The following is a 23,556-nucleotide window of genomic DNA, read 5'->3' as shown; positions in this document are numbered from 1 at the left end:
GAAAATGGGAGAAGAAGATGAGTTGACTTGCACAAGTTCACACAGCAGGTTTCTGCTGGCTTCTAGTCCGTGACTCTTCCCTTTTGGGTTACGCCATCACGTTTTAGCGATGTCTTTTTCAGCAACTTGCACGACGAGTGTACCTGAAGCACCAGAAGAGGTTGCCCAAAGAGGCTGTGGGAATTTCATCCCTGAAGATCCTCAGAACTTGACAAGGCCCTGAGCAACTTGACTAACTTTGAAATGAGCCCTGCTCCGAGGAGATTGGATTCTGGACTCCAGAGGACCTTTCCAACCTAAATTATACCTAAGATTAGGTAAATTGCCAGCATTGTGATGTTCTGACTCTGTGTCAAGTCAAGACATATTTTCTCCACTTGAAATATATTTAGGCCAGAATAATACAGATTACTAATACACATTCAGTCAATAGATGAAATAGCAGCTTGCCTAGACAAGCTTTGAGTCCTTGGAAAAATCCTTTGCAGAGTGCGTAACAGCCCAAACTCTCCCTGCAGTGCGTACCGCTCCTCGCTAGTCCTTTTGGCTCCTATTCTGCAAATACATATGCCAGTATTTAACTATGCTGCTTTGAATAGCTCCATTCAAAGACATCTTTTATAGATGTTTGAATAGTTTAATAATATAAAAAACAGAGTGCAACAGGTGATAATATTAGAAGACCTATTTATTATATCATTGGCATCATCTTCACTGCAAGTCTTTCAGTTTTCGGTTATCTTGCTTGTTTTTAAGCATTTAAGCTGCATCGTAGTGAAAGCCTAGTGCTAATAAGGTAACTAAAGTTTTTCCATAATAAATTAACTATCAATTAATCATTCCTTTATCAGAATAGATAAAAAATACAAATTAAATACTAAGGCTATCACTGAAAAATCAAGTTACTAAGGCTTTCATTAAAGCTTTCTGTAAAAATTGTGTAATTAGCAGAAACGGTGGTTCTGCTCGCTTCCTTGAATAATACACCAAAAAACGTCCAACTGTAAACAGAAGCCAAATTTTATCAGTACCTGCATTCTACTTAGTTCAACACTGAAGTATTTTATGTAGGTCCAGGAACGTGACCCCGGTCATTAGTATCAGTCAAGAATTACTGCAGCTGAACCACACACTACATCTGCTACCCAGACGTTCTGAGGTTTCCACAAGCTTTCTATTCCAATATATTTACTGTACCAACGTAAGTTCGCCTACTATATGCGGCAGTGTTTAACCATACATTTGGTGTTTTCTGTCACAGATATATTTTTCCTGCACATACAGCACATTAAACGCATGACAAAATATTTTACCTGCTTTAAACATTTCACTGATTAAGAGGAAACAAATTCAGACACAACATTAACACTTATCAGTTTCTGACATAAAATATTCATTTTAGTAATATAGCCTTTTCTTACAAATGGTATAAAGCAAACAAAAAGATTCAAACAGAAAGTCAAATTGAATGTTACACAAATCAAATGTTCAAGAAGGTTAAATTAAAAAAAATTTTACTGATAAAGATTTTGTTAGCTATGTTAGCATTCTTTAAAAAAAAACTTATTCAATTACATGCAGTTTAAATTTACAAAGCATAACAACTCTGTCAGTGAATGCTATAACTGAAAAACATGAGTCCAAGCCAATCTAAATTCTCTCAGGGCTCGTATCGTTGTGACAATACCTCACTATTAATAAGGCTGTTCTTCAGCATTCTGCAACAAAATCCAAAATACTCTTGAAAGATGTTATTGATGATCTTTGGTTTTTTCTTGCCTCTATAAAATGGAGATAAAAGAAAATATCAAGACAAGCGTTGACACAAAACACTGCACAACTTTAGAAAAACGCTTCAGTAGAAAAATGCTTGCCACTAAACACTCCCACACATATCCAAAGCACAGCAGAAGTGCCATCTACTCCGTCCATAGAGGGCATCTCTGTGCAAGGATTTTCACAAATCATCACCAGAAAACAGACTGAGCAGAGAAAGTATCAACTTACTAATAAACATAGTGATTAATTTAGAGTCCTTAACTGAAATTTTTATCCTCTTTGTATCCTGTCAGGAGGCACTGGAAGGTTCAAAGGCTCTCTAATACTTTCCCAGTTTAGTTCTCTCTCTCCAAGCACAAGCCTCGATTGAATTACATCGGAGAGCACTCTAGCGCTTAGTGTGCACAGCACTGAACTGACAAAAAGCACAATCCCATGGGTTGCAAATTCTGATAGCCTGTCCTTTTTTTGCAAGTCAATTCACGGTCAAAAGCTGAAAACTGAGCTGACAGCATATATGATTAGTAGAAAATTAAATCATGATTACTTGCAACTGTAACCTGTAGTATTTCTTGGAAAGATCAACACTTGTCCGTCCTTTCTGAAATGGATAAGACCACAAAATTAAATTCCAGTGATTACCCATTTTTTTTACTCCACTCAAAAGACAGTTAATTTCTTCAGTTGTGAAATCTTTTCGGGTTCTTCTTCTCTTGTTTAAAGTTTTTGTGTTCACATCCATGGAATATGTTTCACTGTTCTGTAAATATTTATTTTAGTGTAATTAAAAAATATGTAAATTTACATACTATTTCACATTTGGAAGTAGCGCATTATTACTGACAATACAATCTTAAGCAGTTCTAAAGAAACGATCGCTTTGTCAAGATAACAGTGGTTCTTCAAGATTTCTTCACTGTCACCCACTTACTGAAATACAGTATTTTTCCATGACCTTTACCTTCATTTCTGTCGCGCCTACATAGTTTATACCTTTAGCATGTTTATTCCTTTAGGTTTCTGTTATTTCTACACTATGCAAATTTTCATGAGTGCAGGAAAGAGCATACCTCCGTATCCATTATTCAGAAAGAACTGTCAGTTGAAAAATGCTTAACTCGCTTCAGGAATAAATCAGTGTGACTGGAGTAGAATCACCAGAGAGGAATATTTTTTAATAAGGCTCACTTTGCTACTGGGCTCCTGTTAAAGGTGACTTAAAAAGAAATTATGCAATTCACAGAGATTTTATCTGGACATTTATAAATACATGAGTGTATGATTAGGCTTTGCATAACTAACCTCATCTTTGTCAAGTGAGTATTTGCAATTTTCTTTTAAGCGCTGACATTGCTGGTTGCACATTTCTTTGACTCTTTGTCTCTTCAAGTTAGCATCTTGGTTTTTTTGGAAAGCTATGAAATTGTGAACAAGGCCACCTCTTAGTTACTTTAAACTGAGATCTGCTGTAAAACTGAATATAGTGTTGTAAAGGGCCGCTTCTTCTGATGAACTTGAATATGTGAATGTTGCTTTATTAGTAACATCTTATTTTCATTACATCTTTTTCTCATCATTGACATTAACACATGAGGATTATTTATGCATTGGAAGCAACTAGCAAATAACAGGAATTAACTCAAACATCAATAATACTATGGTTGAAGGTACAAGAATATATCTATATAAAGGTCTTAGCCATTCGTCTCCAATAGCAAGCACAGGTGCTTTTCTCAATGCCCTGACCTAAATGCAAAACTTGATCTTTAAGTTATGCTTATTACAGAATTAACTTTCTGGCAATACTCACACTTTTCGTACGTAGGTATCAAGTTATAGTCGTCAATCAACCTAGTATTTTTACTATGTTCATCTCTATTCGAAGTATCAGATTTGTTTTTTCTAATTGGAGTCAAAAGAATACCTTAAAAAAAACAAACAATAAAACATTATGCATCTTTCTTAAAAAAAAAAAATCCCAACACACCGGTAATGTTTTAGGAATTAAAATTTAAGAGAGAACCATCTTTTGAGCCATACTACTATCTGGTCTTGGAAGAAAGACTGAAAAAATCAGTTTACTTTAGAAAATGTTTACTTGCTAAAGGTAATAAATTAGTGTAATGGGCTCGTGACACGAAATGAAGTTGGGCGCTTTTTTTAAATTTTAAAAGACCTCTGTGGCTATCATAGCCAAATTAATTAATTTCTGAATCTGAAGGGGGGGAGGAGAATAATAAAAAATATTAATCTACTAGCTGCTAGCAGAAATTAATTAAATAAAATAACAATGTAAACAAGTTTTTTGGAAATAAGAGACTAAAAATAAATTCCTGATGGGTGGGCTGATTTTTGAAAAGAAAATGTTTTTTAAAGTAATATTAATGTTTTAGAGTTTAAGTACTGATTTAGAGGGCTGCTTCAGCCTACTTCAAAAATTTCTGGTCATCAATCGTAAGAAACAGTATTGGTTACTAGCTGATGAATGCCGTTATGTATGACTGTAGTTGGAGCTCTGCAGGATGTACCCACAAACACCACATTCTGAAGAAAATTCCTTGTGAATTATGTAAAAAATATGTATCTGCAGAGTAAGGAAAAAAATTATAACCATTAACTTTTTTGCTACATTACGGAATAAAAGATATGTACTCTGCTATTTACAAATGGACAGTTGTTGTGTATTTTAAAGAATACCAGTTTTTATGGGCAACTGATGGTTCTGTAAACATAGGGTTCCTAAACTGCACTGCAGAAACTGGTGGAATTTGTATTTACTTTTCCATCTCTACCCTGTTAATAACATCTTATTCAACACCTCATAATACAGGACAGGTAAAAGTACTCCTGTACTTAATTTTCCGATAGGTTGTTTTCAGTTACTTGCCCTAGTATACGTTGCCCTTGTTGTATACATTACGGTTTACACTTTTAGCTATTTAGCACACAGAGACCCAAGTCCTTAGCAGAGCTCCAAGCAGGAACAGAAACAGGTCTAATAGAGTAACATGGCTATAACTGTATAATAGTGTGATGCTGAATCCAGGAACAGGCAACCGTACTGTGTTCTGATCCTGACTATGCCCCTCTCCCTTTTAAAAATTAATGCCACAAAACTGAAAAAGAGCAGATGGCACAGAAGTAACCCTGACAGGATTCAAAGCAGTATCTACAAAGCAAGTGCCAGATAGCTTTGTTGTGAACTAATGCGCATAACACAATTTCATGATTATAGAATATGCACTTTCTGGCCTATTAAAATACAGATTTTTCACAGAATCCACAGAAAAAAAAACCCAAAACATAATTCCCTATCCACAGCCTCCCGTGGTAAAGTCCTGCAAAATAATTACTTAGACATTAAGAGCTTTGTGCATTATTTTCCAAACCAAGCCCTTACTTTGGAAACTATCCTTTTTGCTCCTAAAAGTTGGTATTTCTGTATGCAGTCTTTTTTTCTTCACTGGGGTCAGCAGTATTCCTGGAAAATACAAGATGGACACCAGTACAAATGCCAGTAAGTAATAACTGTTTAATTTTCAAAATGCCTCCTTTAAACCAGAAAAATATAGGATGTGCTTTTATTTAATTCATTAAGAATTATAAGCCTCTTACATCCATAAGTATGTAATATTAGAATGAAATGACCTTGTTATGATGTCATACATCCATTCACACTTACTTCAACTTAATATATTCCCTTCTATTAGTACTTGACTAACTTTGGCAAACAGGACAGTCTCTCATCAAAGCCTATCATGAGGATATATCACTACTGCCAAGAAATACACAAGATCCTCAAAACAGAAGCAGCTAGTTCTGATCTCACTTAGTACACATTACTGGTAAATAAAATCAAATGAGTGAGATTACAAGAGCAGGATAATCAGAATCAGACCAAAAAAGTTCAGAATTTTAAATATGATTTAAAACAATAGTTACAACTACTGAAAAAAAAAATCATAATTACTCTCATGAGTCGCATATCTACTGTTGTTACAAACAGCCAATTTGCGAAGTTCCTTTTTATATCTTTCTTCAGCTTCCAGAATGACTTTGTGACGGTCACACTGGTATGGACAACTTTGCAACATCTTGGTAAAGGTTTTACTATTGAAGGACAGTCCTCCTGCTGTACAACCTGGAAAAAAAAAAAAAGTAGGATATTGTAGAAACAGCAAGCACAAACGCTATGGAAGGCACCACAAAGTTCAGCATTTTATTTTGCTCACTATGATCTACAATTTGACCTCCAGTCTTCCATATACACATCTAAAAAGAGGTTGCACTTTTATGTATCTTCTTGAAAATACTTATTTCTTGTTTTGTACTTGCTCTCTCTCTCTCAAAAAAAGTATTTTCAGCATGACCTATGGGACCAAGTTATACTGCACTTCAACTCCGGAAGCACTAAATGAGGCATGGATCCTCTACAGAAGCAAAAATTAGCAGGATGGGAAGAAAGGGGCCTCAGTTCCCTTTGCACATTTATCCAGGAGCCAAAATACAAAAGATGTCTTTGCTATACTTTGAAACTTTCTCTGTGTTGTAACAAGTATCTGTATTAACCTGAATAAATGATAAGTCTAGCTTAGGTATGAATTTCCTCACAGGAAGCCTTCTTGTTTGTTTTTTGAGGACACTCCTAGGGTAATTTATGGTTTAGTTATTCTTGGATGTTCTCACAGTTCGTTACATCAGTTGAGGAACTTCTTCACTGTGAGGAATTATAAGAAGGGCACTGGCACACATCTGCAATATTCTAGCCTAAGATAAAGCAGTGCTAAAGCTCAGGTTGAATTTAGTTTGACAACTTAGGTTCATATGCCTAAATGATGTTCAAAGGTGGGTTATGGGCTGCCTTTTTTTTTTTTTTTTTTTGCTTTTGGTGTTTTGTTTTGGGTTTTTTTGTTTTGTTTTTAATAAAGAGACACAGGCTTGATTACAAAATCCACTTACACATCCTTAGTACCAGCAGCGTTCTTATAACCTACTAATAGACCATGTTCAGGAAGTAGCAGATGGGGTAACCGAGGGCTGCAATCATGGATTACTATAAAACTGACTGCCTGTACTTAATAGCAGTAAGGCAGAGAAAACAGAAAAGCTGCAGAATAGTTAGGAGGCATAGCAGGGGAATACATGAGGGAACTGAGCAGGGCTACATGTTTTTCCTCCCTCTTTCCAATCAGAGAAAGGAGGAAAACACACACTCTTAAGTATTCTTGTAAGTAGTGTGTCATCTTTTAAGCTGCTGTATATGCTGTTTGTTAGTAAACCAACATTAAGAAAAGATACATAGACCAAAACTGGAATATGTAAGCTTTATTTCAATATTTATGTTTTATTTTAGGGGCAGAAAAAGGAAAGGAAGCAGTTAAGAATTACATAATAGGTAATCGGATAGATGTGTTCAAGTTTCTGTAACGTCAGCTTACTTACTGCATTGCTAACTCTTTAAGGCTTCTTTTATGGACTCAGGAAAGAAAGACCTAAGATAAATATTTACCTAAACACCTTAAATCTGCCATTTTATGGGATGCAGATGTAGTTGAAGTAGTTTTTTCTTTCTTGGTCATCTCTGAGTAGAATGAATGTTGATCTAAATTAGAAGGGAAAAAACCCACTGAGAAAATGAAGCCTATCCTTTGCCATGGTAATCATGCATCAGCATACCTATATTCAATTGTATTTTCTATTTGTAGATTATTAAAGTTTAATTTACATAACAGCAGAAAATCCAAGTGAAATACCTGAAGTTAAATGGATCACATCTATATTTTTGTAAATCCAGAATAATTACATTTAATTCAGAGCTTTTTCATCCCTCTCCCAAAGCATATTACTTCAACTTGAACACAACAAAATAACCCTGTAAACTTACATTGCTTAACTAAGCCCTATAAACTTTATTTATATTTGGAATCAGATGCTGAAAAATGTGATGTACTAGAATAATAGTTATTCTCCATTTAAATAGATATAACCTGGAGATCAGCTTGGTCACCTGTAAAGCTACCATTCTGGCAAATACTAATCTAATGAATAATTTTTATAAATTAACGGGAAACTAAATTATGAATAAAGATTTGATTGAAGAGATCCCAATTCTGAAATAAATATATCAGACTAAGAAGATCAATGCAAGTCTGAAAAACATTTATCTTAAACACATGTTCAACATGTAGGAATAGTGTCAGGCAAAAGTCACTCTCGCAGGTAGGTTCTATCCCAAATCTTACAAGTACAGAACAAAACCAGCATCCTTACGCATTTTCTATTAATGGCTTTCATTGTTCACTATGGATTGCATCCAGACTAAACTTAAAACATTTATCTCTGACACATTCATTTGAACAGTTAAAATCAATTAAAAAAGAAAGCGAAAATATGTATTAGAAGAAAAGTAGAATAAATATATTGTCCTGGTAAAATTGTATACAATATAAAATTCCAAAACTATGCAAACAGTTAAAGGGTATTATACATAATATACTCTGTCATATAGAGATGTATAACATCTGATAAAAAGTAGTGATAAAAGTACACAAAATAATTAAAATCTCATTAAGAACAAAATTATTTAAGAAAGGAATATGTTTAGCTACTTGTACCTGATGCGCATGTTTGTTTCATATTCTTAACAATCTCTGCTGGTTGTTTAAATAAGCGTTCACTGGGAAGATCAAAATGTGAACAAATTAAAAAAATAATCAAACTTCACAACGTACATTTACCTGTAAATTAATACACACATTCCAAAGGCAAAACAAAAGCCACAGTAAATATGTGAAAGATAAAACTCTAAAAAATTGATTCTAATTATCCCAAGTTACTGGAGTTGTAGTATCCAGCATATAATCACTGTGTGTTAGAAATCTGTTTACCAGAGATCTGTGATTAGCATTCCTTGCAGTGCTGTTCAGAATGTCTGTTCCAGCATTTGGAATGCAGTGCTTTCAAGGGATGCTGGTTTCCAGCGTCATTTGCAATTCCGGTTCACGTAAAGATTACTTAGTACACATCAAACTTTCACAGGGTCTTCAAAATACTGTGGCCTTCACTGGATGTAGCAATTACTCTAAAAGGTAATTGATTTTCTTCTTTTCTTACACTGGTTAACTTTTATGCAACCAACACGCTCCTACGATATGGTGATCATACATTTTTCTGTCATTGACTACTTCTGAATGCTGCAGGAGCAAGGAGCCTAATCCATGGTTATGTTTGGGTAACTCCTGCTTTCACACAAACACATATGCAAGGAGAGACCTTTTTTTTCCCCAGAAAATTAATTTCTTAATAGTTTTGTGTTTCAGAGGTCAGAACAACAACTAAAGAAGCTCTGTGAAATTGTGCTGGTCAGCAAAGTAAAATTTACCTGAATGTACCATGGAAAATATCCCAGGCTCTTGATAATTTCTGTGGTAGTTGCAAAGTTACAATATAATGCATGCAAGGAAACTGCATAGGAGCAGGGTCCAGCCAGCCACATAAAAAAAGCACAATAAAAATGTGGAACTCAAAAAAAGGAGAGACATAGTTTTATTTATACTCTGTCATTGCCTGTCTTGAGAGATATTCCAGATAGAAATTCAAAATAATGGAATCTGTATTTATCCTTGCAAGTTGCCTATAATTAATTTTTTGTTTATCAGTAGGAAAGATAACCATAAGAAGCAAAAGAAAAAGAGGAAAATAAGCATTGATATGAGAGCAACAAGCAAGAGAACAGGGAATGACTAAACAAGGCTGTATCTTTCTCTTCCCACGCAGGAAAGCAATTGAATATGAGGGGAGAAAAGCCCGGGGGGGGGTGGGGGGGGGGGAAGCTTTTTTCCCTAGTTTGTAGGCACTCCAATTTCAATTTTTTGCAGAGCAGTTCCGTAACTGCTGTCTTCCTAGTAAGTGCATATTACAGGAGGCTTTGTGGTTTCATCCAAACCAATAGGTCAAATCTTGATCTACTGAATCAGTGAGAATTTTGAGGCAAAAAACTATGGATGCCGTTTCATCCCGACGTTGAAGGCATTAGAACATGGCCTGTAACAGGCACTCTATACAATCCATCAGAAGCCTACCATTCACAGAAAAAGATCAGAAGCTTTTATTATTACTACAACGTCTATAATTTTTGATCTGTGATGTCAAAAACACTTCCACAAAATATTCTCTAGTGAGCCACCAAAAGGCTACATATTTTCACCAGAAGAAAAAGACATCGTTAGTAACAGATAATTCAAAAGGCTGACATTCAATTTGGAAATTACTAAAGAAAAGCAACTTAGTATTTCTGCTTAGGTGTAAGACACTTACCTTACTTGAAGAATAGACTGATCTTTTACACAAGCAGTTTTTTCATTTATATTGTGACTTTGAAGTACACTGTCTGTTTGCAGTTCATTAACCGAACATGGAATATTACTCTGTTCACTTTGTCTAGTAGAAGCATTTACTGGATCCATAGGGTTCACTATTTCATTTTTCAGTGGAGAAGAATTTATAGACAGAGCAAGAACCTGATCGTCTGACTTAAAGGTCAACTGAGGACAATGTACTTCTTCATGTGTTCTTTCTATATAAGTTTTTGGATCAGCAGGATTCACTTCATGGTATTTTGATGCTTCAATATTGGCTTCTGAAGATCTGTCTACAAATACTCTTCCTTGCACTCTTTCCTGTATTGAAAAATACTAGTTAGCAACTATACGAGCTCTATGAAAATATTAAATCTAGTAACAAGATTAACTAGGATAGACCAGTCTAACTCCGAAGGTAAAGCAAATTCCAGAGAAGCTTCAGAAACCCTGAAGGGGTAGTTATTAAGTGATAGTTCCAGGCTGAAGCAATGGATTTGCTACTATTAGAATCACAGAATCATTTAGGTTGGAAAAGACCCTTACGATCATTGAGTCCAACTGTTAACCTAGCACTGCCAACCCCACCACTAAACCATGTCCCTAAGCACCACATCTACCCGTCTTTTAAATACCTCCAGGGATGGGGACTCAACCACTTCCCTGGGCAGCCTGTTTACTTTCTGTTTCTCCCTAAACTCTGGAAAAATTTGCTTAGTTTTATCCTACTTTGGTAAATAGGCCAACCTCATCATGTTCTTTTTCAATCACATTTATTCTGTGTAAAATTTCTTTTGCTTTCCTCCAGTAGTCTTGTAGACTTCTTTTTCTGACTTGCACGTCCAACTCTTCTGCATTGTTCACGTTTAATGAATTATCATTTATTTTCAGGGACAATTGTTCAGCTTTATAAAATATAAAACAATATTAATATTCCAAATTGTATCAATGAACATCTTAATAACTATTTATTACATTTTAGTATGCTGAGGGACAGCCCCAATAATTTAATGCAAAATATAACCTCTGAATAATAATTTTATATAACTTAATTTACACTTACACATAAACGTTAATACGTTTCAAATATAAACTGCAATTACAACAGGTGAACTTGCAATTATAGTTACTATAAGCTGTTTACACAAAGATGCTGTGCTCTAAAAATGACTTTATCATGCACTTAGTCCTAAGTCTATAGGTCCTTTACCAGTATGAGTCTCTTTTTTTTAAAACAACTCCATATTAATGGACACTGAAAATCACCACACCCCTTCAATCTTAAACAAAACTCTCAGTTATGTTTTCAATACAAAAATGTAGATACATGCTTTTTACCAATTATCAATTGCATAATACCTTCCATGCTTTAGGGATTAAAGGACAAGGTGTCTTTCTGTTTCACTGGTGGTATTACACAGTTAATTACAAAAAACTTAAATAGGATACTTCAAAATACAGCCTACTTAAAAATAAAGATCAAGATTTTTTAATATTGCAAAATAATTGTCGTCATGGTGATTTCGGGCTTGATTATCCACTGGCTTAGTTTCTATATACAATGGTACATACCCAGGAATAGAGTACCAATTGCATGTTAAATGGCAACGTTCATATTTTGCACATAATTTAGACATAGGAAAGCTTTTAAGAACTGGCCCTACATATACAGGTTTCACAAATGCATTATTGCAACATCGTTGCAATTTTTACTTTTCTTTTTTCTGCCCAAATGCCATAATCAGTCCATGGTGGCAAATATGCAACTTTTCTGCAGAAAACAAACATCTCTTGGAGTAGAAAGAATTACAAAGCTGCTACAGTTAAAATAATTTAGAAAGTCAACAGAACTTAAAGATGGAAATCATCTCTGTAATTTTTAAAGCAATAACAGTAAGCTTACTCATTTGTTTGCAGTTTTGCAGCACAAAAGTAGCAGCTTTGTTTAGTTCCTCATCCTGAGACTCGGTTAATACCTGAATCATAAGCGGAAGACCATTGTTCTGGAGCAGTTCACACTGGTTTTCTTCTAAAATAGGACATTGTAAATGAAAATAGTTTGGTTTCAGCACATGCACACTTAATCTTGCAGTAATTTTAGAAACTAATATTAGTAACTTTCAGGGAAATTCTGAAAAAGAGATTTTCATTATGGATCCAAGCATGCTGTAATGACCTACTACCCGGGTTGCAGCAGAAGCGCTCTAGATCACACAGGATGATTTGACCATAGCTCAAAGTTCTTGTAAGAAAACTGAAGGAGGACTGAGACAAGTTACATGATGGAAATCCAAACTCATTTAATTGTTGCCTAAAATATTTCAATTATGGCTTCTGTATTTCTTTTCCTCTGGTATATACTCCTGAAGTAAATACGCTACATTTATGTAAGCCTTGAGATGCAGAAGTATCAAAAGCTTGAAGCTTATAATTAGCAAAACTCTAATAAAATTAGTTTAATCCTGGTCTAGCTAATCTGTCCCTCCTCATCAACTATGTAATTAGCTCAATTTTTTTATTGTGATCTCATTTGCAGTATGGATTCATAAAACTGACAACCTTCTAAAAATTGTTCTTTGTTGTCTAAACTTAATAAAACAAAGGAATCAACAAAAGATGAAATACAATTACTTTGTCAGTGTTGACATTTTAAGAGAAACTTTCATTCTGTTGGTTTAATCATATTTCAATTTGAAAGACATTTTCCATTAAGCTTTGTTTGAATTAATTCTTTATGAAAAAGTATCTTTTAAAACATCAGATTTATGACCTACTGAGATAATTATTGAACTTGTTATTGACATTTAGAGGATGATAATCAATCAGGATTTTTTTAACATAATCCCTTTTTCTTGTGTGTCTGAACATACATGAGAAAAGACAACAGTATAAATAAACAATGATCAGTATCTTGCAACTTGCCATTCTGTTTGCTTGTACTACCATAAAACACCTAATTAAGTGTTATATTTTCACCAGATATGCTCAGGAAAGCCCTGAGGAGCCTGGCAAAAACATTTCAGGGTTACCTACTGCTTATGTTACTTCAAAAACAATACCGTTATATAGCTTTTTAAAAAATTAATAGCTATGCAAACAGTGGACAGAAGCTGTATATATCAAGTGCCATTAAAACAGAGCTCAAAAAGACTTATTTGGTATGTATGTATTGTAGTAGGTTTCAGGTCTGGATTAATTTTACCCTGTAATACCTAAGTCCAGCTCTGAATTCTTGCATAATAGTCTACTTTTTCTAAGCTCTTAAAGATACTATCTGCTAACAGGTTCTAAAATTTAAAGATGGAACATTATAGCAAACATTTTTTTCTGAATATTAATATTATTTAGTAGAACTTTCCCTCATGTTCCAGTTTTGATGAAATTACACCATTGAAGTAGTTAGTGTATGAGAATTTAGCAGAAACTGACAGAAAAAGAAAAAAATCTTACCACAAACTTCAGTACAGTGTCCAATTGTTAGAATAATACTAATTTTTTCTCCTGTATCCAGAGTGTCATTGGACAGCAGCTTCAGTAGCTCTGACACAGTGTGGTACTTTGTCAAGACAACACCCATGGCAGCTATTATGTTAAAAACAATTTGAAGAAAAAGAAACCAGAGAGTAAGTATATAGGCATCACGCAAGTGTAAAATGCTGTTTTTCAACGGAACTCTAGAGTACTCTACTGCCCATGCTACTCCCCATATCCAACACTGCCCTTTCTCCCAGATTGTGCTGTATGGAGATGTGGCAGAAGATCTGATAAACAAGGGCTTTGCAGCATGCAAGTTTTGTAGACCTCTGCTGAGTTTCTCCACATCCTTTATCAGCTCCAGAATAGAGCAAGAAAGAGTAGAATAAGATTTGACGTATAGTCTACCTGACACAAAAAGAGCTAGGAATGTTTCTGGTAGAGGGCAACCTCTTCCTGACACTGGGAACACCACTGCTAGTACATACATGCTGAAACCTAGTCTTGTCACATACCAGCTTCTTTGAAACTAGGCTCAAAAGTAGTGCAGGTATATGCTTTTAAACTTTTTTGAACTACTGTTAGCGAGCACTAATGGCAGAAGTGTCAAACATATAATAATCATGGCCAACAGCACAGATTCATCAGGCTCACAGGTTTCTCAAAATCTTCTGATGGAATACACAAAGACCTCATTAGGATAGCACTATCCAGACAGTAAATGAGAGTAAAGACGTGTTATGCAGACATACCACCTTTGTTCAGCTCCATGCCTGAGTTACTAAAGCCTCTTAGAGCTTACAAAGCCTATCAGCTTAGGCATAGGCCTACAGAAACACAGCTCAGACTCCAGGATCCAAGATGACTGCCACACCCAGTTCTCAGCTTTACTTACAACAAAACTAGCTCTAGTATCTTATTGTTAATTTTCAGTATAGTTTAAATTTCACTATATTTATTTTAGGAACAACGGGAAAGTAGCCCATCTCGGATAAACTGAACAATTTCCTATATACACATTTGAATTTAAAAAAATCTGCAATATCAAGCGGGATGTATATAACTTAATTGCCTTTTAGTATCCATTCATACCATTTTTCCACCAAAACCAGACTTTAAAAATTGCATTTTAAAATTGCCATACATAAAAAACAGTAGTGGTCTTTTCACTCACAGTCATTAGCAATGCAGGCATCCAGAGTCTTTGTTACTACTACTGCAAGTTTTGTGCTTGAGTGACTCATACTGGAATCATGCATAAGCTTGATGAGAACTTTAGCTAATGTATCCAGGCCTCCAACAGAAACAAAGTATTTCTGCACATATGCTTAGGGAAAAAAGAAAAAAATATGTCTTAAATAATACAAGTTGCAAATTGTTTTAGCATTTTATCGGTTAGGCTCATCACAATTTTTCTGTGCATGTATTAATCATTACATTTCCACCCATACAAGACAAGTTGGATATCTATTAATCTTGACCCTAATACATGCACGCAAAGGGCAAACATTATGCCCGAGTTCTACCTAAGTCATTGTTTTCAGAGATGTAATAATGGCATATATTTGTAAAATACTTTTAATCAAAACAGCTTCCAAATAGTTTTTACTGACCTTACTAAATGTAGCCAGTTTGTGGCTATTTGTGGACTTAAGCGCAAGGCAGTGTAAGTAAAGATGGTGGAATATCGTTTTCAGAATAAAAGTTGGAAGAACAGCAAATGAATTTGTAGATATTGACAAAAAGAAATCAAATGTTTAACTACCCAATTAAATTTATTTTACAAAAGAAAAACTATTTAAAGCTTGAGCTGCACTTACAGTTATTTGCAACTGTGAGACCAACAAATGAACAAATAGGACGAACTATCTCAGGCTCTGTGCAACTTTCAAGCCACTCTTTGGCATATGGAAAAACTGAACAGCAAATGTTTTGATTATCTTCTGGAAAAGTAAAAACAAATAACCCCAAAATCAAAATGTAATATGAAATTTCAGTTGAACAGTAAAAATGGAAACAAACTGTTGCCACTTTGGAGAAATATTTTAAACTTTTTTCACAATTTTAACAGCAACACTTACCGTTCTGAGGATTGTTAACACAGGCACAGAGAGTACTGCAGACTGAAGACCACAGCTGATAGCACTGATTAGTATTTTCATCTGACAGATTCATCTCAGATGTGGAAAGAGTTGTTCTGTTAAGAACAATGGAAACAAGTCCCAAATAGTCAAGCAAACTTAAGTCCTAAATGGTCTATCATTTTTCTGTTTGAATTGCAACTGTTTGTTTACCTGAATAACTGTAGCAGAAGACCAATGCAGCCTGTATCTCTGACATAGGTTTGCCCACTTTCTAAAAAAGAACACACACAAGACTCCGAAGACACATGCAACTTGAGACAAAATCTTAATGTCAAGTTTAATTTACATATATACATTCTATTTCCATTTCCTAAGCATATATCCCCCCAAAAAACAAATACAAAAATCACACCAACACATTGGCAAAAATGTTCTATTTCTTTCTACGTCTAGTTTTTTCTATACATTGTCAGAAACCACTGGTTTGCATTATATTTTTTTTAAACTATAATTTCACTTTTAGAATTAAAACACTTCCTGCTATTTAAGGAAATCCCAGTGAGTGATGATCTGCTTACACAACTGAGGTTCAGTTACATGCAACCATTCATCTTTATAAATTAACTTTACCAAAACATTACTTATTGAGTGTTCCGAATTTCTGTACTGCAGATTGGCAAATAGAAAAAAGTAGTGTTTTAATGCAGAAAAAAACCCCAACTTACTATTATTTGAAACCAGTACTAAGATGACATAAACAGACATTCTTTTCAAGTTCACACCAGAATCCTTATTAATTAAAAATAAAATGAGGTCTTCAAACAATGCAGAAGTACACAAAGTTTGTTGACAATAAACTGAAACCAGAAAATAAAAACCATTAAGTTCTAAAGCAAGCTATTCATAATCCTAAATTATTTTTGTAATACAGTTAACCAGAGTCTGAGTTGGTCCAGTATGTGGTGAGTGGAGACAAAACAGCACAATGAAGTGACTGAGGGCTTCCCCCTGTAGTTCGTTCTAAACCAGCCAGGACCTAGGCAAACTTTGGAACAACCTATGAGTGATTTAATACTTGCTGCCGAGGAAGAGAAGTAGTACAGCTGTCTGGTATCATAAAGACATGCTGTCTACACAAATCAAAACAAAACCAAGATTATTTCTTCGAATCTGTGGATGGACAGCAGAACAGTGGCACCTTTACTGCCCCTTGCTCAAGCTGGTAATCTTGTAATCTGATTTTTTGAGACGAAAAAATAATGGAGGCAAAGCACAAGCAGAAGTAATAACATGGGATCATAACTCACTCAAAAATACAAATAATATTACCATTACTCTCTATTATAATTCCTAATGTAAATAAAGCTGCTTCCTTTACTATGCAATGAACACTTGACTTTGCAAGATCATTTATAAACATCAAACCACCAATTTCTCGAAAATATTCGCTTGCTTCACCTGTAACAGAAAAAAAGAACAAAAATTAAACTTTCGCTTTTGTTTCTCTGTAAAAATGAAAACCTTCCAATATTTTATAACTTCTCAAGCCTTATATCCTTTCGACAATTTTTTTTTACAGTGACAACCAGCTTAACATATGTTGTGAAGATAAATGATTGCATTGTTTCTAAGGAAAAACACTTCTTACTGTTTTGTTGACAAATTGAATAAATAGTGATCAAAGCCTCTTTCTGAGATACAGGGCAGTCCATCTGATATTTAAGACATTCAAGCAGTAAGTTCAGATCTGTTTTCATATCTAAGAGCAAACACAAAAAAACTCATGAAAATTGTTATCTTTTCTTTATATTAATCTATTTAGTATTACAATAAACCTGCCCAAAAATGTAGCATGTATATGCATTTTAAAGAAGAAAAAAAAAAAAAGCAAAAATGGAGCTACACAACTTCTATCCATCTATAAATAACAAACATACTTGACCTAAAAATATTCCTCTCCATAGTTTGTTATTTGAGCATGATTTCCTTTGCTAAAGTAACAGCCCCCCCTTAATACTTCTGGCCTTTAATTACTAGTAACTGTTAGTAAATGTGCTGTAAATTACTAAATATTAAATTCACAATTACAAGGTGCATTATGTGTATTTCAGTGAATAATACAGAACTATGAAAATATTCAGAGTGAAAATGCAATTGAAAATTACAGAGTGAATAGGGAAAGAATCCAACAAAGCAAGGCTTATCATAGAATCGTTTAGGTTGGAAAAGACCCTTAAGATCATCAAGTCCAACCGTTAACCTAGCACTGCCAAGTCCACCACTAAACCATGTCCCTAAGCACCACATCTACCCATCTTCTAAATACCTCCAGGGATGGGGACTCAACCACTTCCCTGGGCAGCCTGTTCCAGTGCCTGAGTACCCTTCTGGGGAAGAAGTTTTTCCTAATATCCAACCTAAACTTCCCCTGGCGCAACTTGAGGCCGTTTCCTCTCATCCTATCACTTGTTACTAGGGAGAAGAGACCGACCCCCACCTCGCTACAACCTCCTTTCAGGTAGTTGTAGAGAGCAATAAGGTCTCCCCTCAGCCTCCTCTTCTCCAGACTAAACAACCCCAGCTCCCTCAGCCACTCCTCATAAGACTTGTGCTCCAGACCCTTCACCAGCTTCGTTGCCCTCCTCTGGACACGCTCCAGCACCTCGATTTCCTTCTTGGAGTGAAGGGCCCAAAACTGAACACAGTACTCGAGGTGTGGCCTCACCAGTGCCGAGTACAGGGGCACTATCACCTCCCTGGTCCTGCTGGCCACACTATTCCTGATACAAGCCAGGATGCCATTGGCCCTCTTGGCCACCTGAGCACACTGCTGGCTCATATTCAGCCGGCCGTCGACCAGCACCCCCGGGTCCTTTTCCTCCAGGCAGCTCTCCAGCCACTCCTCCCCCAGCCTGTAGCGTTGCATGGGGTTGTTGTGACCCAAGTGCAGGACCCGGCACTGAGCCTTGTTGAACCTCATACAGCTGGCCTCAGCCCAACGATCCAGCCTGGCCAGGTCCCTCTGTAGGGCCTTCCTATCCTCCAGCAGATCAACACTTCCACCCAACTTGGTGCCATCTGCAAACTTACTGAGGGTTGCTATATGATATTTAGTTACGGAAGACTTAATCACTTACCACAGCAGCTAGAATCTTGAATCAGGTGGTTAGGTTAGTAAGGTAACAAAAGGATTTTCTGGGCACCTACATACAGCCCTAGGTAGGTAAACAACTTTGAAAATCTGTTTCTTAGTCTTTTGGATATAATAAAAAGGCTTATTTGATAATTATTTGCAACGGTAACAGCAGATACTGTATATTTGAAACACTTGTAAGATTTAGGATTTCTTAAAGAAGTTAAAATACAATAAAAAAGTGGGTAAATATTAGCAAAAAAAAAAGTTACTTTGTGGTGGTATTATTTACTATTTGAAAGTTTGTCATTAGATTTGCCCTTTAGCTATCCAATACAGAATCTAAAAATTTGGCAACAAGGAAAAAAGAGTATTTCCCTGACAGCTCACCACCCCATGACAGACCTATCACAGTCTACTAAAACTTTGTAAAATTGATGCAGATAATAAATGACAAATTATTTTAGGTATCTTACCACATTGTTTTTTCTGCACCTTTTGAGGTTCCATTTTTGATTGCATCTCTGTTCTTGTTCTACAATGGCAAGGAAAAAGTGTGTTTCTTTCTGTTCAGATTAGTAGTGTTTATAGCATCATATGCAGTATAAATTAAATAATTTTTCTTAAAATACACTCTTTCCAGTTTCCTGGTTTTACTCTATCATCTGACACACACAGAGTTTAATATGCTCTTGCATGGCAAAGATTTCCTTTGGAAATAGAGTATTTTATAGTAATACTGCATTTGTAACTATTGTGTTGTTATCTTTTGAAAGTTAACATTTTGCAGAAATCAGGTGATTTCATGTTACCATTGTGGGGCACTAAAAATGTCCCTGTCATTAAAAATATACCTAGCTCTGTGCCATTTATCACAATAAATCTGATCGAATTTTCCTTACAATAGGTTGCCAACTTTGTCATCACCCAACAGCTGGCAGTAAGATCACCAAGTACTGTTACGTAGAGGATCTAGTATCGGACATCCACTATAAAACATTCAGCCTCCTACCGCTACTCAGTGAGCCACTAAACCATAACTATGTTGTTTTATTGGTATTGATCAAAAGCAAAGACAATGAGCATGAACTGAGACATTATTTCTTAAACTAAGAATTTAATTTTAGTTCACCAAAGAAATTATCACATTACACAAACCATGTAAACCAGAAAAACCCACACCATTGATTCTACATAAACCTAATGTGCCAGCATCTGAGAGTTAATTGAACAGCAGAGTGAAATTCAGGTTTGGAAGCAGAAAGATGGTCCTTTAACCATGCTCCAAGTCGCAAACACAAAAGGTTGATGCAAGCATCACAATAACCTATTTCAATCTCTCAAAAATTATTTAGCTCCAGGTAGAAACTTTAAATCAGTGATAAATCCAGCTTAATAATGGATTAGTTATCCTTCTCAAAGTAGAGCAAAGGCTCTAAGAAATATCAGTGTCATCTTAATGAAGACAGCCAGCCCTGCTTTCCATTTAGAGTTACTGACTGTCCCCATTCCTTTGCCGCTTCCATTAGTTCAGATGCTTCATATGGATCCTTACAGTAGCATTGGTGAAGCATGTGTTTTGAGAGGGAAAGTTTGAAGAGAGTTCATCTTCCTTTACCCTTTCAGAAGTGATAATATATATGCATTTCATTATTTTTTGCAAATCTAACCCTGCCACAATAGCGGAAATCTTGCAAGTCTTCCTCATCTTCTTTTGCCCTTACTGATACCACCCTACTAGCCTAAGAGAAAACAAAAACTACCTACGTATTCCTTAACAAAAGAAAGGCTGTAAAAATGAGCTCACTTTGGAGCTAATCTCATTTCAGTAAAGTTTAATTAAATACACATTTATACAATTAAAGAGCCTTTAATATAAGAAGCACAAGCTTTTTTAAACGCTATAGGAAGATGTGTCTTGACCTTAACCAGATCTGTTTCTTTTGCAACATACAGAAGGTACACAAAGTAGTATTTACAAGCCAGCCTATATTAAAATGCAAATAGCTCAACTCTGTTATTGCATCACAGGGCAAAGATGAAAAGATAAATAACAGGATTTGCTGCAACAGACTTCTGGCAAATGTTTCATGTAAAAGAAACCAGATTACCTCTTCCCCACCGGTTATGGACAACAATGCAGTAACATCCCTTCAAACCTCAAAAAAACAGTCTTAAAATTAAGTGCAGATATATTCATCTGTTTGTTCAGCAGCATTAGAGCACACACGGCTTGAAGATTCAGAGAGACGAACACCGGAGGCTAGCGCAGCTCACCTGGAGGCGGACGGGAGCGTCCCCAGTCAGTCGGGCCCTGGGCTGCCACTCGCCCCTGCGCCGCCACACCAGGATGGAAACAGCCGCGCTCAGGGCTGTTCTTCCTTTCCAAAACCCAGTGGTCAAATCCTGTACAATGGAAGACATCTGGATTGTCGGTGCCCCATTGAAACCAAAATTCACACCAGCAGCTCAGGATGCATCTGCTAACTTTTGAGAAACGCTCTTCAGTGTAACAGGCCTTTGAAGTCTTCCAGTGCTATTTTAGTATTCATCCCATCCCCTCCGCCCTCTCAAATGAGCCATGTATAATTTATAGTTCATTTTCAGAGTTTGACTTTGAAGTAGAAGTCTTAACGAGTACTCCAGATCATCCCAAATATAAAAAGGAAAGAACATGTAAAAGATTTAAAAAAAAAGGGGGAGGGGGGAACAGTCTAAAGATGAAATGGCAAAAGCATTCTTCTGGCAGCTTTTGGGAAGGGTGGGAAATATCCAGAGGATGGGAAATGGGGCACGGATTAGCTACCTGCGGATCCGGCGGCGGGAGTGTTCTGCTCACCACGAAGGCGGCCCCGGGCGCTGCCCGCCGGCCTGAGGAGAGCGAGCCAGCCGCCGCCCTCAGCCGCGCGCCCTTCCCGCCCCGCCGCGCGCGGCCGTTAGCCCGGGCCCCGGCCCCCTCAGGAGCCATCCGCAGCCAGCGCCAGCGCAGCGGCGGGACCCCGCGCCCCGGGGCAGGGAGGCGCCGCCAGCCGCGGCCGCTCTCGGGCAGGCAGCGGGCGGTCCCTTCTAACCTCCGCAGTCCCGACCTCGGCGGGGCTCCAGGCCGGGGCCGGGAGGAGATCGCTTGGCTTTCAGTGCAGCTCAGTTCCATACTCTGCATTTTGGAAACTTAACGACGCCACGAAAAGCCATCACTTGACATTCGCCAGACACAAAGGGTGCATGAAAAAGAATCTTTTACTAGATGAATACAGCTGACAGAACCAAGCTTTCAGGCACATAATCCCTTTCCCTAACGTCCTTGAACTCAACAAAAGGTACTACAGCTTTCCCTAGCCCTTCTCACAGTTAGATCCTCAGACCACCACAGTTAGATCAGCCTTTTCCAACCTTTTGCAAGTACTCCCCCCTCCATCTGAAGAGCCGCTTTTAGGAAAAAAATTCAGCTCTGCTGCAAACCAGGTAAGCCAATTTGGAAATGCAACTTACCATGCCAAAAAACAGCTGCTGCTTTTTTCTTTCAGAGATGAATCAGAAAATTCTAGATTTAAAAAAAATTTCAGGATTTGGTATGACTTTATTTGTCCTCAGGGGAAAAAAAAAAAAGAGATAAAATCGTTACAAATAAAAGAACTTTAATTTGCAGGTAATACAGAACAGTCCAGTCAGTGGCAGAACACCACAGTATTTACAGAACGCAGCAGCAAGACCTGGCGGCAACAAATGCGAGATCATTATCCTACAGCTGGAAAGTCGCTGAAGTCTGTGACATTCCACTGTAAATATAGGTGTTATTAAAAATTACAAACTGCCCTGTAATGACTTTGATAACCTCCTGTGCAGCAGCTCCTGTAAAAGAAAAAAAAAAAAAAAAGGTAGTTAGCAGGTTGTATTTAAAAACTAGTAAAAGAATGTTATTTATCTAGAACTCAGTACACTAGAATTCTTTCAGAAGTGCCTGGTACAACTCCTAGGAGGAAAAAATGCCTTTCACTACTTCCCAGTGTAAAAGAGACTCAGAAAGCTGTTACTTCAAAAGTTAGCTTTACATACACTTTGCTGTATATACTTTCTCTCTCTCTCCATGCACGTACACACACCCCAAGTAAAAATGTGTGAGCAGACAGACCCATGCAAGTTGTGACCTCTCTAAATGAAATTGAGAGATTCAATTTAAAAAAAAAATCAGGTACAGTTAAACTGTAAAATAAACTGAAGGGTCACTTCACTGTGACCCCTTTGTGTTCTCCTGTAGTATGAAATAGTCTGTATTTCTTCAGAAGTTATCTTTACATATCTTTCTGAAGCACTGCACATACCAAGTTTCACTTAATCAGAAAAAAATTCCTACATCCACAGAGTATTTAATACATAGTTATCTTCAGCACCGCATGAAGCCAAATAAAGAAGGTAAGTTAACTGATATATCAAATTTGAGCATCCATTAAAACATATAGTTTTGATAATACCTGCAGGTTGGATTAAAGGTAAGCAATCAAGGCTATTTATTTAATAGGTACTTAGGCATATTGTGTTAAAGGAAGATGTGTACTGTGCTAATTTTAATATTACTACAATTATTCCTTTCCTTTTTTTTTTTTAAAAACTCAAAGCCTCTTTCAAGCACTTTACTTTTAAACACATTTTTAAGCTACCAGAATCGATCTACTGAGATTATTTTTTAAGTTTATTTGCTTTCTTTTACTGACTTTAAACCCTTGCTGTATAC

At 36.3% G+C, this 23,556-nt stretch overlaps 2 protein-coding genes across 18 annotated transcripts in view; both read right to left on the bottom strand.

The window, feature by feature from the left end:
* Positions 1 to 670: 670 nt before the first annotated feature.
* On the bottom strand, positions 671 to 22,452 carry TERB1 (telomere repeat binding bouquet formation protein 1). Of its 14 annotated transcripts, XM_087738997.1 has the most exons (22): positions 22,317 to 22,452; positions 21,105 to 21,233; positions 19,304 to 19,362; positions 17,343 to 17,453; positions 17,024 to 17,152; positions 16,420 to 16,551; positions 15,905 to 15,965; positions 15,692 to 15,807; positions 15,431 to 15,553; positions 14,785 to 14,937; positions 13,587 to 13,718; positions 12,040 to 12,165; positions 10,884 to 11,041; positions 10,096 to 10,457; positions 8,394 to 8,455; positions 7,289 to 7,381; positions 5,750 to 5,920; positions 5,180 to 5,260; positions 3,590 to 3,703; positions 3,082 to 3,194; positions 2,340 to 2,539; positions 671 to 1,781 (listed from the first exon to the last, which is right to left on the bottom strand). In XM_087738997.1, exons 3-22 carry the CDS (start codon positions 19,347 to 19,349, stop codon positions 1,661 to 1,663), a joined length of 2,604 nt encoding a protein of 867 aa, XP_087595123.1. In that variant the 5' UTR covers positions 19,350 to 19,362; positions 21,105 to 21,233; positions 22,317 to 22,452; the 3' UTR covers positions 671 to 1,660. The 14 variants fall into 14 exon arrangements, 9 of the variants coding, with proteins under 9 accessions (XP_087595123.1, XP_087595125.1, XP_087595128.1 ...); XM_087738999.1 differs by lacking the exon at positions 22,317 to 22,452 and having other exon boundaries at positions 2,327 to 2,539; positions 21,105 to 22,311; XM_087739002.1 differs by lacking the exon at positions 22,317 to 22,452 and having other exon boundaries at positions 2,422 to 2,539; positions 21,105 to 22,311.
* NAE1 (NEDD8 activating enzyme E1 subunit 1) overlaps positions 22,446 to 23,556 on the bottom strand; it is a 40,187-nt gene continuing 39,076 nt past the window's right edge. For all 4 annotated transcript variants that reach the window (XM_087739007.1, XM_009465741.2, XM_087739008.1 and 1 more), the window contains one exon: positions 22,446 to 22,676. In XM_087739007.1, the coding sequence (XP_087595133.1) occupies positions 22,567 to 22,676 (110 nt within the window). In that variant the 3' untranslated portion in view covers positions 22,446 to 22,566. The remainder of the gene's footprint in view (positions 22,677 to 23,556) is intronic.

This window comes from Nipponia nippon, unplaced genomic scaffold (assembly GCF_047370975.1).
Source record: "Nipponia nippon isolate SJK-2023a ecotype South Korea unplaced genomic scaffold, ASM4737097v1 scaffold_7, whole genome shotgun sequence".
NCBI classification, from domain to species: domain Eukaryota; kingdom Metazoa; phylum Chordata; class Aves; order Pelecaniformes; family Threskiornithidae; genus Nipponia; species Nipponia nippon.
The sequence above is the reverse complement of the archived record's forward strand: the minus strand, read 5'-3'. Positions and strand labels throughout refer to the sequence as shown.

Coding starts and splice junctions, on each gene's coding strand:
- TERB1 (XM_087738997.1), bottom strand. CDS start 19,349: ATGCAATCAAAAATGGAACCTCAAAAGGTGCAGAAAAAACAATGTG. Junction 15,966..16,419: donor AGTACTGGTTTCAAATAATA/GTAAGTTGGGGT, acceptor GTTCTTTTTTAG/AAAGTGGGCAAACCTATGTC. Junction 14,938..15,430: donor TCTCACAGTTGCAAATAACT/GTAAGTGCAGCT, acceptor TTTTTCCCTAAG/CATATGTGCAGAAATACTTT.